Source organism: Notolabrus celidotus, chromosome 2, assembly GCF_009762535.1.
Source record: "Notolabrus celidotus isolate fNotCel1 chromosome 2, fNotCel1.pri, whole genome shotgun sequence".
NCBI classification, from domain to species: Eukaryota; Metazoa; Chordata; class Actinopteri; order Labriformes; family Labridae; genus Notolabrus; species Notolabrus celidotus.
Genome location: NC_048273.1, coordinates 5,188,085 through 5,204,172, shown reverse-complemented (window position 1 = coordinate 5,204,172; position 16,088 = coordinate 5,188,085). Strand labels below are relative to the sequence as shown.

At 40.2% G+C, this 16,088-nt stretch overlaps 1 protein-coding gene across 1 annotated transcript in view; it reads left to right on the top strand.

Moving 5' to 3' along the window:
• ano8b (anoctamin 8b) overlaps positions 1-16,088 on the top strand; it is a 69,907-nt gene that overhangs the window by 37,214 nt on the left and 16,605 nt on the right. Inside the window, exons 2-6 of the mRNA XM_034701521.1 lie at positions 1,781-1,891; positions 3,608-3,740; positions 14,836-14,974; positions 15,078-15,174; positions 15,419-15,535. Of these exons, the coding sequence (XP_034557412.1) occupies positions 1,781-1,891; positions 3,608-3,740; positions 14,836-14,974; positions 15,078-15,174; positions 15,419-15,535 (597 nt within the window). The remainder of the gene's footprint in view (positions 1-1,780; positions 1,892-3,607; positions 3,741-14,835; positions 14,975-15,077; positions 15,175-15,418; positions 15,536-16,088) is intronic.

Genomic DNA, 16,088 nt, shown 5'->3' with positions numbered 1-16,088 from the left:
ATCTCAGCTCCTGCAGTCACATGCCGAAGTGTCCTTAGGCAAGACATTGAACCCCAAATTTCTCCCTCTGTTGTTCAGTGGTGAGTGAATGAGATTAGCTAATACTGATGGTCCTTTACTATAGCAGCCTCCACCATCAGTGAATGAATGTTTTGTGAATGGGTGAATGCAAGGAAAAAGTGCTATATAAGTACAAGTCCATTTATCTTCTGTTGTGAAGAAGGAGGCAGACTCTCATAAGAAGGAGCTCTGGAAGTTTTGGCTTCCAATACTGGGGAGTGGTTATGCCATCCAACTGCTCAAAATAAGAATTACAAATTTTTTTAAAAAAAAATATATATATATAATTTTTATTTTACTATTATTATTATTATTATTATTATTATTATTATTATTATTATTATTATTATTATTAAATATTATTATTATTATTTTTGTTATTATTATTATTATTATTATTATTATTGTATTATCATTATTGCATTATCATTATTGTTATGATATATATTTTATTTTTTATGATTATTATGATTATTTGTATTATTGTTATGATTATTATTATTGTTGTTATTATTATACTTAAATATGTTTTTATGATTATTATGATAATTATTTTATTATTATTATTGTTATTTAAATTTTAAATTTTTATGATTATAGTTATTATTATTATTATTATTATTTTTTTGTATTTTATTATTATTATTATTATTATTATTAATATTATTATTATTGTTATTATTATCAATATTGTCATATTTTTATGGTTATTATTATTATTATTAATATTATTATTATTTCTATTATTATTCTTAATATTATTATTATTATTATAGAGCGCTTTCAATCAAAGTGCTTAACTAAAATTCAAAGCTTTATCTCAGTCAGTGGTTCAAACAGTGTCATCCTGACGTTGTATTGTGATGTTGAACTGCTCCGTGTGAAAAAACAGGAACATGCAAGATACAAGATAAGGAAGCATGTTTCCATGATATAACGGTGTCCTCTGGTGTAGAATAACAAACTGTATTATTTCCATTCAGACTGCTGCGTTAAAATCATCTGTGCTATGATGTGACATTACTGTCTGCCTACAGTAGAGCTATTTCTGTTCCGCTGTAGACTTCAAGAAGAGACGAGGTAATTCCACACAGAGGCTGATTTCACTGTTGTCGCTGTGTATTCAGTTCAGTCCACATGTCTGCCTTTCACGCCACGGGGAGCGCTCTGCTGTGATTTAAGGCCAGTTTGAGGGTGAAACTCAAGACTCACACCGCAGTGAGAAATAGCAGCACTCACATGTGTTGAGTTGACTGAGCTAAGTGCTGTATGTTTGTATGTGTGTGTGTGTTTGTGTGTTTCAGTGAGGATTCAAAGAGTGTGGACAATGTGTGGCCTCTGGTCTTGGCAGGGCAGGATTAGTTTAGTCAATCTCGTGTTGTGCGGCAAAGCAGCGTGACATTTAAATCTGTCCCGTCGAGGAGGAGGGTTTTGTGTGTCTGTGTGTGAGTGTCTGTGTGTAACGGGGAAGCAGGGGCTCCAGATTTGGCGGGGGGCTGCTGAAAATGTTAAAAATGTCATTGCTCCTTATACTGTTTGACTTTGAAAAGGTGACCCTCTCCCTCTCTCTCTCTTTCCCATCTCTCTTCTCCTCTTTAACTCTATCCGTCTGTCTGTCCATCTTTCTCTCTCTCTCTCTTTCTCTCTACCTCTCTACCTCTCTCTACCTCTCTCTCTCTCTCTCTCTCTCTCTCTCTTTATCTCTCTCTCTCTTTCTCAGATAAGTTATTTGGAAAGCGGCTGCTGCAGGCTGGGAGACACATCATGTCTCATAAGTCTTGGATGAAAACGGTGCCTACAGAGAATTGTGATGTCCTCATGACATTTGCAGGTCAGACTCGCACACACACACACACACACACACACACACACACACACACACACACACACACACACACACACACACACACACACAAACACACACACACACACACACACACACTCATGTGTTTTGATTTCTACTCTTAGGAGGACCCTCGATGACATAATGGACCCAACCTATCAGTTAAAACCTTACCTCACCTAAAACTAAAAACAGCCTAAAAATGTTCTTATTTTCATTATTCACAAAGTTAAGAAACCCCTAAAATGTTAAAAACAATTACCTGATGCCAAAATTAATTATATTTATTTTTTAATTTTTTTAATTTGACAACTGGAGTTGGTTTTAATTTCCAGTCCAATGTGGAAGTGTTAAAAACTGCAGTTCCTTGAGTGTCCACTACAGGCTGGCTCCAGAAACACCGGAAACCACATACACACCAATTCAAAAAATCTATTCTTTACAGCAGAAATAAACATGTTTACAGCCTGGTTCAAATAATGAGTTTAGTCTGAATAGCTAATTTCCCTATCAGCACACACAGCTGACTTGACTGACAGGCGGGAACACTGTAGCTGTTGATGAGGAGGCTCAAAGCCCCGCCTCTTTACCTCACACTAGCTCCACAGCAGTTAGGTTGAGTTCAGCATTTCCAATATGGCTCCCACCGATGATAGGCTTCAAAATAGGGCTTCAGAAACAGATGGGTGACGTCACAGATACTACGTCCATTTATTTATACAGTCTATGGTCCCACCTCTGACAAAACAAACAGCCAATGATAGAGTAGGATTAAGGATATCCACCTGGGGAGGCTGTGTAGATTTCAACCCCTGGACACGGATGGAGGAGAAAGAGAAAGCCACAGCATATTTGAAGATTAATTCTTAAACAGATAATTCGCCCCTTTAAGATTAGTTGTAAAAATTGTTGTTTGATCTGTTTCCTTTGATTATATTCTGCACACAGTCATATGAGACAAAAGGAAGCATCAAATCTGAGAGGCTAAAAAAAGCAAATGTTCAGAAAATGTGACAAAATTGAATTTATTATTTATAAGAGAGGAGTTGCTGAATAATTTTCTGTCATCTTTTTACATTTTTAAAGCTCCTCTAAAGGATAACAACAGCGTTTACTCTTTAACAATGCTTTGAAGTTTGAACCAGCAGTTCTGTCTTTTCTAACATCTGTTCTTGAGGTTTTAACTTTGGTCCTGACAAATAAAGAAATGTATTCACACAAACACATTTTCAATATCAAATCTTGTTCCATAAATTCATTCTGAATGTGTGTAAAAACATCAGGATGTGATGCATTTTCTCGTTCTCTCTGACAGGCAGAGCAGTATTCTTTTATTCTTGTCCTCTCCCGTATAAAATCATTTTGTGATTATCCATCGCCTCCAAATCACAGAGATCCCTTCACACCAGAAATTAAAACTGCTATCTGCAGCAGTCCAAATCGATCATGTTTTTTATGTGTGTGGATAATACAGATTAGGTACTCGATGCAGATAAGACTCGTTGCCTGACTCTGCTGCAGCAGACGACATAGAAGAAGAAAGCAGAAGAGTCCTCCTCAAGTGTTTGACAGTGCGATGCTTAACCTCCAGCTGCTGCGCTGCAATAAATAGTACAAGACAGTGGGAGTACTCTGCAGCTCCAGCGTACAGGGATGCGTGGGTACGGATGAATATGTATTCATATCTTTCATTTTCTGCCACAGACACTACAGATGACCACACGTTGCTATGGCTACTGAACCACATCCGGCTGGGAATCCCAGAACTCATCATCCAAATCCGACATCATAAGCACACGAGGGTCTACGCGTTCTTCGTCACGGCTACGTATGAAAAGTAAGAGTCCACCACACATGTTTTCTACTGTGAGACATTCTTTAGATTAAGCGGTCTAAGGTGTATTTTGATTTACTGGAAATGTGTTTGTCTTTTAAAAAGTTACAAAAATGTTCATGTTTTTTTCCTGTTCCCTGTAAAGTAATAAGACACCCTTAGATGTCATATTTTGTCTAACTAAAAAAACATTCAAATGAGAGTTACACAACAAATACAAATCCTCTCGTCTGAAAGCAGAACCATTAATTTTAACCTTTACTTGATTAATTAGACAAAACTCTGCTCCCATTTGATTCTCTGAAAACTGATCAATTCATTATTTGTCGTTGCCTCTGTGTGCCAGGATGGCATGTACTTTTATTTATGGAGTCAGAATTAATTCATCATGTGAAATAATCAAGCGGCAAACTCCGGTCTCAAACGATGAAGCCAATGCGGAAGTGATATAAACTGCAATACATAGAAAATCCTCTTGAGGCTGGCTGCAGAAACACCGGAAACCACATAGATATGAATGGGAAAAAGACGATCTTTGCAGCATTGATAAACATGTTTACAGCCTGGTTAAAAAAACGTCTTGGCCCTACAACGCTAATCTCTCTAATGGCACACACTGTACGGGGGGTGAATTTTTTTCTAACATGACGGTTTAGAAGATAATAAGATTACGAGTTTTGCCCAAATAAGGACATGACTGACGTGACTCCCGGTCGGGAACACACAGCCATTGGCTAAGAGGCTCACACTACGTCACACTCTGCCTAGTTGAGTTCCGCATTACCAATATGGCTGCTGCCGTCGATTTGCTTCAAAACAGCTCTCAGGAACAGATGAGTGACGTCACGGATACTACGTCCATATTTTATACAGTCTATGGAAATAATACAATAACAATATAACAGAATAGACATATCAGTAGAAAAGAAATAATAGCACAGAAGGACTTTACCTTCATTTTTAAAATTCATACTTAAGAGTTGTTAAGATTTCTTCTAATATAACTCTTAGCCAGAAAGTATTTGAATTGATTGTGGTTTTAATATTTACAAATTTAAAAACAATAGATATCCTTTTAGCTCAACCATGTTTCAGTGTTACTAAAAATCACATCTGAAACAACCCACATTGATTTCTTAGTTTTGGACTTAATCTTAACTCCTGAGAGTAAAGTTTGAAGATTGCTTCCACTCTTATGATTGAACAGTAAATATAAAGCTAAAGCTAGCTAATGGTTAGTGTAGCACAGCACAAAGGTGAGAAAGGGAAAGCAGCTAGCTCTATGTGCAGATAGTAAACTCTACCTATCAGCTCCCTAAAGCTTACTAAACAACATGTTGTATTTTGTGTGTTTTTATACAATAATGTCTGCGTTAGCTTCTGATTTGTGGTGTGCTTTGGTTAGCCACATGAAGCTGTCTTGGAGATTAACTCCAGGTTATAATACAGTCCATGCTTTATGCTACATTAAGCAGTTTCCTGAATGTTCCTTACAGTAAGTGCAGGGTTTGAACGATGCTTTGCAATCCCCTCATTTGGCAAGAACTAGTGTTTGACTTGATTCTTGCTAAATTTACAATTAAAACAACTTTTTTAAGACGTATAACTGTTAGCTTTAGCTGAACAATATATCAGTATTGCTAAACATGACATCTAGAATAAACTGCACAGTGATTTCAGCTTTTGGGACTCTCTCTCTTGCTGGAGGTTGCATAAGAAAATGAATACGACTTGGTGTCTGTTAAGTAAATATTAAGCTATAGAACAAGACTGAACTAACTGGTGAAGAAGGCCAGCTCAGTCCTGGACCCTGTGGAGGTGGTGGCTGACAGGAGAATTATGGCCAAGCTGTCGTCTCTGATGGACATTTCTTATCTATATATATTCTTGTTGAAGTTCTTGTACTGTACACCTTCTTGTTTGCAGCTGTAACTCCATGAATTTCCCTGTTATGGGACGAATAAAGGAGTATCCTATCTTATCTTATATAGAGCATAACTTTAGCTTAGCTGAGCTGAACTTAGCTTAGCACAAAGCCTTAAAACAGCAAAAGCAGTTGGCCTGAGTAAAACAGGCCTACTCTGATTCCCTCATCTTTTAAGCCTACTCATAAAATATATACTTTTGTGTATTGTTTACCAAATCTTCTGTTTAGATGCTAAATGCTACACTATGCTAAATGTTGGCTAGCTTTAGCTTCATATTTAGCATAATTTAGACAATTATCTCAAAAGGTTTTGACTTTAATTTATGAAGAGTAGTAATAATACAATAATATTAATAACTTTTATTTGTATAACACCTTTAAAAGCAAGTGTTTACTAATCACAAATTGCACTTTACTTGAAAATAAGCTGCACTTTTAAATTATTGTTTGCTTCTACATACTGTCTGTATGTATGCTCCATGTTGTTGAGTTGTGTTATTTATTTTGACGTGTGCTGCTGACCTCTAGGCCAGGTTGCCCTTGTAAATGAGGTCTTGATCTCAATGGGACTCATCTGGTTAAATAAAGGTTGAATAAAAAAATAAAAAATACTAAGTGATTTCACAAACAAAGCATGACAGGATTTAGGAAGATGACAGAATAAAAACAAAATACAACTCAAAAGGTTAAAAAGAATAAAGTGATGAAACAGTCGAGCAATGAATCATTGTTATAGAGGTTTTTAAAAAAGGACAATAAAAAGGTTTAAAACAATAAATAATCAAATAAATAACATTGTTTATCATTGATTAGTTAAATAAATGTAAAATAGATTAGCAGAAATAAAAAACAATTGAAAAGAAGAATTCACATAAAAGTGAGTTTTAAATGTGACATATCATGCAAAATGGACTTTTTAATGGTTCTCTACCTGAAATATGTGTCCCTGTCTACAAACCCCCCGAGAATGAAACAAATCCATTCTGCCCCTGTTCTGATTTCTCCACCTTTCTGTAAATGTGTGCTGAAACGAGCCGTTTCAGACTTCAGTGTTTTTGTTACGTAACAACAATATCCGGTCTGTCACGGAGTCAGAGCTCGGAGCTTGTTCAGCCCATAGACTGTATAAAATAATACTGAATCCCCCTTCCGTTTTTCATTACCTGCACAAATGTGTGCTAACAAGGAGCTTAGGAGGGAGGCATGCTAGTTGTAGGCTGTCTTAACAAACACAAAGGTCGGTTTTACTCCCCACGTCTGCAGATTAGAAGATCTAGTGGAGGATTTTTTTTTACCATGGATAAGTGCTAGCGCTAGTTAGCATAGCTACATAGCTACATGTTCATAGCTGTAGCTGTGTACCAAGACACACATCGACATACTGACAAATAAAACAACAAGAAACACAGAATCTGTGACCAATCCTTCAGAAAGGTCCTGCTGCCTTTCTGGTAAAGGTCGGTTTTACTCCCCACGTCTGCAGATTTGAAGATCTAGTGGATGATTTTTATTTACCATGGATAAGTGCTAGCGCTAGTTAGCATAGCCACATAGCTACATGTTCGTAGCTGTGTACCAAGACACACGTCAACATACTGATAAATAAAACAACAAGAAACACTAAATCTGTGACCAATCCTTCAGAAAGGTCCTGCTACAGGCGCCTCTCCGTCAGGATCAGATTCTGGATCAGATTCAGAGGGTTGAAGTAACGTGATCTCTGAGCAGCCGTGTATATTCAGCCGACATGTAAACATTAGATCAACGTGCTGGAGAGCCGAGACCACATCCACTTCCTGAGGGGGCGTGATCAGAGAGAAAACAGAGTGTTCTGAGGAGGACTGAAGAAGAGGGCTTTTCAGGCAGACCAAAATCTGATTTCAAAGTGTTTTTTTGAGCATAAACTTTAATGACATGTTTTGGGGACCTCTTAGACCAATATATATTGATGAAAAAAGCGTGATATGTCACCTTTAAGAAGAGTTTCTTGAGACTCTGTGAGACTCATCTCCAGATTTTTAAAAGCACTCTCTTGCTCTGACCTAACACCCTTTGCTTTGGCTGAACAACATTCCAACAACAACAACAACAACAACATGTTATGTGTTTTACTGCTTTGCTATCGTGACCTGGCTACATAACACAAGGTTATGCAAAACATAACTGTCGTGGGAACCAGAGTGTGGGCAAGAAGCAAGAGCAGCAACCCAACGAAGATAAAGCTACTGGAACATGAATAATACAGTACTCCTCTAGTACTCTTCCAGTAGTGGAAGGTTTAGTTATTTTTAAATGCTACAACTGAGGACGAAAATATCCCTGTTGTTCTCTGCTGGTGTAAAACTGTGCGTGTTTCTTATAATCGTATATTTAGCTGCAGCTATAGTACACACAGCAGTTCAGCTCAGTGAATCATTAGAGGAGCTGCCGTCATGGCCGGTGTATCTGCACCACTGCTCCGCCTCTGACGCTGTGCTGCAGGTTATTTAAAGTTGTGCAGAGGGTTAGAGTCGGGCTAAGCATATGGATCGTATTCACTGCGATTACACTGCCCAGACACCGGCTCTTGTTTTTGAAACTGTCCTCAGGGGAATCATAGATGAGCTCAGGGTCATTGTAATTCAGCGTTGACTTTGGTCTATATAAATACTGAGAAATACAATCCAAGGCACTCGCTGTTCCATACTGCATTTCACCTCCTGACAAATGTTCAGCCCTCTCTGCTGACTGTGCATCCAACAACCGGCCTCTCGAGAAAGAGAAATCTGAGAGGCTGGAGCAATTCTTTTACCCATGAATGGAATAGGAATAGACAGATGGCCAAAAGGAACAAAGAAGGAGAGACAGACGCAAAGAGAGAGGAGAAGAAGAAGGGAGCAGATAGATGGAGGGAAAAGAAGAGGCAGGTTAATGTGGTAGGAGGATGGAGAGAGTGCTTTCTGGAAGTATGCCAGTGTGTTTTAGATGAAATGCTGAAGGAGAATGATTGCTGTGTGACACGAAGCACACGAAGCACACTCTCCTCTCTCTCTCTCCACACACACAAACACACACACACACACACACACACACACACACACACACACACACACACACACACACACACACACACACACACACACACACACCTGAAGCTGGAAAGGTTGACCTACATTTCATAAGATAGAAAAGATAACCCAGAAACTATTCCATCCCACGGACTCACCTTGAATACTCGATCCTGTAGCAAACTAAATCAGTGAGAGTTTCTATCCCTCTGTTAAAACCAGGTGAAGGCTCCAGGTAAGCCTGCTATCATGTGTGGTGTTTATTTTATGTTATCCTATCAGCTTTAATGGCATAGCTTTCACCCTATGCATGTATTGAAAAGAGAGTCTCTGCTATTGGAAAGATTCTGCAGACTCCAAATGAGAGTGAACGTGGCCGCTGTGACAGGACTTTATTGATTTTATTGGAAAGATGAAAGATGGTTATCAATAACTATCCATCATCCACAGCTTGCCCAACATGTAGCAAGATGAAAACCTGGTGGATTTAAACAGTGGTATGAATCAAGAAGCTAAATTTGGGTAGTGAAAAAAAGGCAATCTTTGTGCCAAATCACAACAAAAGTTCTCCTCAGACTCTTTCCAAACAGAGCAGGTCTAGACCGTACTCTATAATCTATTATTAACAAAGACCCAACATCAAGACAGGATCAGATCCAGTCCCATCTTACAGACAGGACTCAGTCTGATCTCATCTTAATCCACCATGAGCAGAGCACTTTGCAGCATTTAGCAAGTTACAGTGGCAAGGACAAACTTCCTTTAACAGGCAGAAACCTCCAGCAGGACCAGACTCATGTTAGACACACATTAGCTGAGACTGAGTTGGAGAGAGGGATAGAGGGAGATGAAGAGAGAGAGAGATGATAGTGGGGAGACGGATAGTAGTAGTTGTAGCAGCTGGAGTCTGGCACGTCCACAGCAGCAGAGATCCAGAGGAACCTACAAGACAAGGGGGCTCAGGGACTCCAGAAAGGTCTATGGTTAGTAACTTTAATGGGACAGGGAGACTTAAAGTAAGTGACAGGCAGAGAGAGGAGAGAGAGGACCCCAGTGTGTAAGTTCCCCCGGCAGTCTGAGCCTATAGCAGCATAACTAAGAGCTGGTCCAAGCCTGAGCCAGCTCTAACTATAAGCTTTATCAAAAAGGAAAGTTTGAAGCCTACTCTTAAAAGTAGAGAGGATGTCTGTGGAATGTGCTGGTCCAATCCCTGGAGGTCCCACCTCGCAACTTCCAGGAATTAGAGTATCTGCTGCTAACGTCTTGGTGCCAGATACCACAGCACACCTTCAGAGGTCCAGGGGAGTCCACTGTTTTGGTCCCGGCATGAACAAAGAGGGCCTACATAATATTGTGCAGGTGGTCTTGACATTGAGGCTGACTGTTGCATAGGACAAAATAAGTCAAGAAATAAGAGGTATCAGGGCGCTGTTGGCCTAGGGGTCAAAGCAAGCGCCTCATGTACGGAGGCTATAGTCCATGACCATTTGCTGCATGTCTTCCCCCGCTCTCAGCAGCTGTCCTATCCATTAAAGGCAAAAATGCCCCAAAAACATAACTTAAAAAAGAAAAATAAGAGATATATCTTTTTCCACAGGGGGCGCCAGAATCAATGCAAACTGAAAGTTCTAACTGGACCTTTTAGAAAAACTTGAAACCAGCTTATCTTAGTCTGTGCTCATTAGGAAACATTTCACCAGTGTTATAAGTCATGTTAGAAGTTCTTTCATTTTCTCATAGACTGCTATACATGTGGACTGTCAGAAACAATGCCAGTTAAAGTTCTGTGTGTCTTTATTCCAGCCGTCTTTGGTATTACATCAGACCTAAAACCCCTGAGGTTACAGATCCAGTGCGGTTATGTGTGTTATGTTCAGAGAGTCTGCATTAGGTGTCTAGGTAAGAACTTTAGAATAATGTGACACTTAAATGAACAAACTTAGAGCAATAGCTGAAATATGATCCATCACTCCGTCCTCAGCTCTGACTGGGCAGTTTGCAGCATGCCATCCTGTTCTGCTGAGTTTCTCCTTTAGGTCTGATAAATATTTGCTATATTTGCATAAAGCTTCCATGAAGTGCTCTTCCTCAGCAGTATTCTGTTTTAGAAGGTTAGCTTTGCCCATGCATTTCCTCTAACTGTGTCTTCAAATTAAGACTCCTTGTATTTGGGCAGTGAGAGCGTAAAAGTCAATAAAGTTTTGGATTAAATAAGAAAAGGAGGATTCGCATTAAGATTCCTGGCAGCGGCCTCAGGAGCCACACACAACCTGAAAGGCCTTGCAGTTATTGGCTCTGATTACTAAACAGTTGGTTTAAACAGATACAGCCGTTTCTTTTCTCAGGCGAGGACCTTTATTGTGAAGGTGCTGCACACTAAGCAGTATTCAGCGGTGATCCAGAAGCTTACAGCTCACATTTCTGCTATAATCCATCATGGTGATGAACGTACCTCACTGTCGTGCTCCTCAAAGTGCCTGCAGCCCGATGATGGATGGACGTTGCAGACCCACCTAGGCTGTGCCCATGAATATGTGTGCATGGACTATATATACATGTACACAGGAGAGGGAGGGAGGGAGGTGAGCTGTCACAACAGAGGGCGTGGTGCTGCATTATTACTGCCATTGTAGCACAAAGCTGCTGGGAAGGGCAGAAGGAGGGGAAATGGGATGATGGTGTGAAGGAGGAGGGCTGGGGGGGGGGATTCTAGGAGATAAAAGGATGAGGCATAAAAGGGGAGGGAAAGAGAGGAGGGGTTGATGGCACATGAGATGATGAGAGAGGAAAGAATAAAAGGAGAGTTCAGTTAACTTTAACATGATAAAGGACGACCGGTCTCCTAATGTGATGAAAGAGTGTCTGGATACACTGTGGTCATTCATGTGTAGTGACATTTCCTCAAGCACTGTGTTGACGTTCCTTCAGTTATTGCAGTGGAAGCACACTCAAAAAAACAACATGGCTGTCTGTTTTATCAACAGAAGTATAACATGTAGCTTCTATCATATTAATTCATGTTTAGTGGTTAAACATTTTTAAATCATGTAGTTTTAACATGACATGCAAAATCCTTAAAACTACAAGATTGCTTTATGTCAACACAACCTAAAGGGTTTAGGTCAAGCAGCAACCTCCGGTCTAAAAATATGAGTCCAATGCGGAAGTGCTAAAAAGCTGCAGTTCATCGAGGATCCGCTTGAGGCAGGCCCTGGAAGTACGGGAAACCACATATACACCAATTCAAAAAAAGCCGATCTTTACAGCAGAAATAAACATGTTTACAGTCTGGTGCAGAAAACAAGTGTAGTCTGGATTGCTCATTTCTCGATCGGCACACACTGTACGGGGGTGAATTTTTTTCTAACACAGCAAATTCAAAGAAGATTCACAGCTGACTTGATGACAGGCGGGAACCAGTGTTCCTAACTGTTGGCTCAAAGCCCGCCTCTTTACATCACAATCGCTCAACAGCAGCAATATGGCTGCCGCCGCTGATTGGCCTCAAAACAGTGCTTCAGAAACAGATGGGTGACGTCACGGATACTACGTCCATTATTTACACAGTCTATGGTTTAGGTAGGAATCCCATCTGCAATACCTCTCCAGAGCAGAAGGTGGCAGTGACGTGCGACAGGCCCTATTCATCAGCCGAGGTGGCGTGCTTCTGGCAAAGAAGAGCCATTACAGGGAGTTTGGAGAGATCGCCTGTGACTGACTGCAATTTTGGGCGCTGGTGGCCTCGCGGTCTAAGCGCCCCACGTATCAAGTCTATAGTCCTCGTCGCAGAGGTCGCCGGTTCGACTCCCGGCTGGTCGGCCATGTGCTGAATGTCTTCCCCCACTCTCTACTCCCCACGTTTCCTGTCTCTCTTCAGCTGTCCTGTCAACAAAGGCGATTAAGCCAAAAATTATAACTTAAAAAAAAAAAAGCTGTTCATAATCATATTATACAAGTTATTGTGACCCAAGAAAATTAAAGCTAGGGTTGGTAGTCACAGAAATGTAGCGTGAATCTGAATGTAGCATTTCTTCAGGACTCCGTCTAACCCCTCCCCCTCCCTCTAGCGCTCCTCCAAAATGACGCCCTCGCTCACATGAACGAGCGCCGCTGATTTGAGACCATATGATGGTGACTGATTAGCATTATCCAGTTGTACCGGTGACACAATATCAGGAGAAAAGCTTTAATACATATAATACATCTACATTTTCTGTAGGATTTACTAAATGTAATTAATTATTTTCCTTGTCAGAGCCCCCTCTGATCCAGACTACAGTCTTACAGTGCAAAGCACCTCATCGGTCAGAGGGGACAGGCCCGAGGTCGAGCGAGAGGGGCAGTAGATAGAGGCAGGGGACGCAGAGGCAAAGGCAGGGGGCAGGGAATGCACACAAATGTCATAGACTGTGTAAAATATGGACGTAGTATCCGTGACGTCACCCATCTGTTCCTAAGAGCTGTTTTGAAGCAAATCGACGGCAGCAGCCATATTGGTAATGCGGAACTCAACTAGGCAGAGTGACATAGTGTGAGCCTCTTAGCCAATGGCTGTGTGTTCCCTACCGGGAGTCACGTCAGTCATGTCCTTATTTGGGCAAAACTCATAATCTTAATATCTTCTGAACCGTCACATTAGAAAAAAATTCACCCCCCGTACAGTGTGTGCCATTAGAGAGATTAGCGTTGTAGGGCCAAGCCGTTTTTTGAACCAGGCTGTAAACATGTTTATTAATGCTGCAAAGATCCTCTTTTTCCCATTCATATCTATGTGGTTTCCGGTGTTTCTGCAGCCAGCCTCAAGTGGATTTTCGATGTATTGCAGTTTATAGCACTTCCGCATTGGCTTCATCGTTTGAGACCGGAGTTTGCCACTTGGGAAATGTACGCGCAGGAGGCGGGCAGAACGGGAGGACGGGATTTGATTGGTTTGATAATTTGGCTCCTGATGGCAGGGATTGGTTGGTGTTTTCCCAGGTTTACTCCGGCTGTAGATAGCAGCTTTTTTTATGTCTTTTTTAAGAACACATTATGTATTGATTACCATCAGGACATAAAGATCAGTACAACAAAAAGTGGATCTAAATCTGACTACCAACGCCAGCTTTAAGTCAGATCCTACCTTAGTAAATATGTTGAAACAACCTTTACCAATGAAGTTGGACCTAAACATTGCATATAAGTAACGTCAATACTTTATGTTCACTCAACATATTTACAATTAGTTGGTTCAACAAAATTGTGTCTCGCTTAATGAAAGCGTTTTAATTAGGTGGAAATTCTTTCCATAATTGTATTACGTTCACCCAAGAAATGTTTCTTTGAGTGCAAAACAAAAAATATTGTCTACTTCTTGAGATTTGAATCAAGCATCCTTTGGCCCTCATGAAGCGACTTCCCAAACTCACTCTTTCTGAGTCAGGACCCCCGACATTACTATCCCAGGTTTTCACAGCACAGCCAGAGTGTGAAAACCATGATGACACAAGCCAGAACCATGACCTGCAGCAGTCATTATTGTGTTATCCACAACCATCTAACGACCTTCATCGGAGTCAGGACCCAAAGGTTGAAAATCACTGTCAGAAACAACAGGGGCAACTTTATTCCTCTAATCCTTTAATGCTTTTTAATGTAGCATTTTCAAGCTCGTAGGATGCCAAGGACCGGATTTAAGGGTGCTTTTAAGGGTCAGTGATGATGCCAGAAGGTTGCAATGTGACACCAACAAACATTTAATTTCCATAAAGATGTCCTTGTGAAAATAGACTCTAGAAAAGCATAGGACATGTTGTGCAGATTTGGTCGTGTTGGAGTTATAACAGCTCCTCTTTTGATGGTGAGTCATCAGAATCCACTGCAGATAGACCTTAAGATGAAAACTCAAAGATTTATCCTCAAAGCTCAATATCCTCTTGTTTAACAAGTTAGAACCAAAGAATGTTTTTGCTGATGACATAAAATGAATAAATTGGAGTCTAAGGGAGTCAAAGAACAAGGTTGTTCCAAATTCAATAGTTAGCATCAATAGTACAGTGAGAAACCTTGATGGTCTGACCCTTGAACTGATGATCTCAGGGTTTATTTGAAACCATGTTTAAGGTCTCTCTTTGTCACTCTGCAGTTTGTTGCGAGGTGCAGAAGAGATGGGTCTAAGGAAACCTGTGAAGCCTGAATTTGGTGGAGGGTCACGGAGCTTCTCCTGCGAGGAGGACTACATCTACGAGAACATCGAGAGCGAGCTGTGCTTCTTTACTTCGCAGGTTAGTGTTACCATGCACACTCACACACACACACACACACACACATCTGCAAACACAAACACAACATGAGTCATCTCCATCCTCCTCCTCTTGTTCCTTGCAGGAGAGGCAGAGCATCATCAAATACTGGCTGGACAATCTACGTGCCAAACATGGGGAGGTGCTTCATAATATTAACTTCCTGGAGGGCCAGCCAATCAGTGAGTCACACACACTCCATGAGTTCACTGTTTTTAGACCCTCTTTGTTTCACTGACGGCCTTTCCTTGGCAGGCTTTAGAAGTAATCCCTCAGTTGTTTTGGGTTTAGAGTTATTAAAAGTAGATTGAGATGGATTAGATGGTTTACCGTAGTTTATCGTATTTCCTCCATGCCTCTGTCTCTAACAAAATGAAGTAAACTGTACTTTTAACTCTCTGTGTTGTCTACTGTATGACTCTGCAGTCCCGGAGCTGAGTGCACGCGGTGTGATCCAGCAGGTTTTTCCTCTCCATGAGCAGAGGATCCTCGGTCAGCTGATGAAGTCTTGGGTCCAGGCTGTTTGTGAGAAGCAACCTTTAGGTCAGACAAACACTGAAATGTCAGACAACATGTACATAACTCTCTGGAATAGACTGAGTCAATTTATTTTCTTAAGAAGGGCCAGATTGATCAATTGACCAACGTTCCACCTTTTTTTTTAAATCTTAGAAGAAAAGTTTTGTTAACTTTAGTATCTTTTATGATCATTTTAATTTTCCTAAATGTCCTCTGAGTGAAAGCCTTTAAATTCTGATTCAAAGTGCACTCTTGATTGCTGGTTGGGCTCAGGTAGTGGAGCAGGCGCCCCATACACAGGAGCTAGAGTCATCATTGCATTTGTTGCAGGTCCAGGATCGTATTTATTTAAAAAAAATAAATTTAATGCATATTTTTTTATTATTTTAACATTTTCAGAACAAGAAAACAAGACAAAATTCAATGCTTAATTAAAAATATTACTAATAACTATGCTAATAATAGTAATAATGCTACCAACAAGAACAATAATAAACTTATTTAATAACATTACCCAGGATCATATTAAGTTTCCACTCTCTCTCTCTCTCTCTCTCTCTCTCTCTCTCTCTCTCTG